Genomic DNA, 2,500 nt, shown 5'->3' with positions numbered 1-2,500 from the left:
TAGCTAATAAATCCTCACCTACTGAGTCTGTTCGTATCCTCTCCTACTGCTAGCGTTTACTACTTTATTCTAGTATCATTATCTATATAAACTCCATCTTTAACCTATAAGGGTCTTGTAATAAACCCTCATGGTTAAAGCGAAAACAAATATATACCCCCGCAGTCTCTCCTCCCTCTGCTGGGTCCCTGCTTGGTATCCTGTTCTCCCGCTTACTGCTGAGTCTATGACATTCTCACAACCCACATCATTACCTTAATACCTGCTTAAACTAAACCCCGCATAGTGTTCAAATTACGCGAATCGAAAGATCCCTTTTGGGGTCTCTTCGCGTTCCTGTTCTCCCGCCTTCGCCTGCTGGAGTCCTGTTTTTACTCTGTTTTCTATGACTATGTATTTGGTAACTAGTCGTTTTTTTGTCTTGTAGCAACTGCGTTTTGGTGTCTCAGTCGCCTGATGTATTCCCCGTCTCTCCTCCCTCTGCGGGTCCTCTTCGCATCCTGTCTCTCTCCCTCTCTACTCGGCACTCGTCCCCACCACAGTCATGTCTCTCAATACCCATCTCTTCATCTACTCTATCTCTTCTCGTGAGCACTGCCATTTAACGCAAATTTTGAAAATCCACTTTTTGCTTTCTGAACATGCTATTTCAGGTGTGGTGACCTTAGACGCCCTCGGCAAAGAGTTCTTTGTTCATCTTAATTTAATCTGATGGTTATGGTAATGGTATTAGACAGGGATCTATCTTCTGTCGTTTGCGTCTCAGTGTCTCCAGTCTGATTTCTTTCTCTCTCGTCTCACAATCAATCACCGGTTCTATCTCTTTCTCCATCTTTATTTCTTTCTCCTATTTACAAATATAATCTATAATTAATTATATATTCAAATATCACACTACAACATTTAACATATTAGTTTTGGACCTTGATGAAGCACTAGTGGCAAAGAAATGATTGTTGCACTTAACTTTAATAGAAAGAGAATTAACAGAGACTACATCTCGTTACTAAGTAATACGATTATTTGACAAAATAAAACGGTTATTTTATTTATTGAAAATTCTTCAACCCGAACATGTCTGCCATAATCACTTCAACCCGAACATGTCTGCCATAATCAGAATAGACATTTTGAAATAATACATCCCTTTCTTATGGTTCTTTTTCTCCTTTTCGTGGCCCTGAATACCCCCTCTCCGCCGCCAGGTGCCGGAGGCGGGGCGGCCGTGTGCATCTGCTTCACCATCGTGCCCCTGTACTTTGAGCGGCGCCGCGGCCAGGCCAACGCGATCATGATGGCGGGCGTATGCTTGGGCCAGATCATCGGGCCGCCCCTTGTCAACTTCCTGCAGGCCGAGTTTGGCTACAAGGGCGCCACCATCATCATGGGCGCGATCCTGCTCAACGCCTGCGTCGGCGCGTCGCTGTTCCACCCGATCGCCTGGCACCAGAAGAGGGTCACACGGCCGAAGATCGACGGCCTGCAGGAGGGCACGGAGGAGCCCTTGGTCCCCAGCGAAGCCCTTGACACCAACAGCCCGATGCTGGCCGTCAGAAGGGGCCTTGCCAGGGTCCGGAACCATTCCATCGCGTCCCTCGGAGGCTCTTCCCTCGGCCTGTCCACCATCGACCTCCCTGGCCTCGCTGCCTTGGCTTCAGCCGCAGAGGACGACAACGGCGACGCCTCCTCGAGTTCCTCGCGGGGTTCTGGGACGATCTGTAACATCCTCAAGATCCTGCAGCGCGTGTGGTGCTCCACCGTGTCGGACCTGAGGGCGCTGCGCTCCCCGCGGGCGCTCATCATCGCCGTCGGAGGAACCCTGTGCATCAACGGCTACCTGAACTTCGTCATGATGGTACCCTTCGCCATGCAGGCGGGCGGATACACGCTGCAGGACGCGGCGTTCTGCATCTCCATCTCGGCGGTGTGCAACTTGCTGCTGAGGATGATCGTGTCGACGCTCTCCGACTGGCCCAGGTTCAGCGTCCGCGCCTGCTACATGGCCGGCTTCGGCCTCATCTCCGCCACCATGTTCGGTGAGGAACGGACAGGGGAGCATGGGGGACTGGGACAAGAGAAGGACCTTGGGAATGGGAGGGGGACCTGAGGGACAGAGGGGGAACCTTGGGGGCGGGAGTGGGATCTGGGGACGAGAGGGAGACCTAGGGGGTGGGAAGGGGACCCGGGAGATGAAAGGGGAACCTTGCGGGGAGAGGGTCCTAGGGCCGGAGGGGATCATAGGGGGTGAGAGGGACCTTAGGGGCGGGAGGGGGACCTGAGGGACGGAAGGGGAGCCTTGGAGACGGGAAGGGGATCTAGGGACGAGAGAAAGATCTGGGGGACGGGAGGAGAACCTAGGGGGTGGGAAGGGGACCTGGGGAACCGAAGGAGATCCTAGGGGGTGGGAGGGGACCCTTGGGTGCGGGAGGGGACCTAGGGAAGGGGAGGGGGGCCCGCCAGGAGGGCTCTCAATGCCATTTGACATTTTCTCAAGACCAGA

General features: G+C 53.3%; 2 protein-coding genes across 2 annotated transcripts in view; both read left to right on the top strand.

Moving 5' to 3' along the window:
* LOC125038613 overlaps positions 1-222 on the top strand; it is a 3,454-nt gene extending 3,232 nt beyond the window's left edge. Inside the window, exon 2 of the mRNA XM_047632150.1 lies at positions 166-222. Coding sequence (XP_047488106.1) covers positions 166-222 — 57 coding nt within the window. The remainder of the gene's footprint in view (positions 1-165) is intronic.
* Positions 223-1,117: 895 nt separating this feature from the next.
* LOC125038558 (monocarboxylate transporter 14-like) overlaps positions 1,118-2,500 on the top strand; it is a 3,857-nt gene continuing 2,474 nt past the window's right edge. The window contains exon 1 of the mRNA XM_047632081.1: positions 1,118-2,036. Coding sequence (XP_047488037.1) covers positions 1,154-2,036 — 883 coding nt within the window. The 5' untranslated portion in view covers positions 1,118-1,153. The remainder of the gene's footprint in view (positions 2,037-2,500) is intronic.

The sequence above is a fragment of the Penaeus chinensis genome, chromosome 25, assembly GCF_019202785.1.
Source record: "Penaeus chinensis breed Huanghai No. 1 chromosome 25, ASM1920278v2, whole genome shotgun sequence".
NCBI lineage: Eukaryota > Metazoa > Arthropoda > Malacostraca > Decapoda > Penaeidae > Penaeus > Penaeus chinensis.
This window is presented reverse-complemented; position numbering and strand designations above follow the sequence as displayed.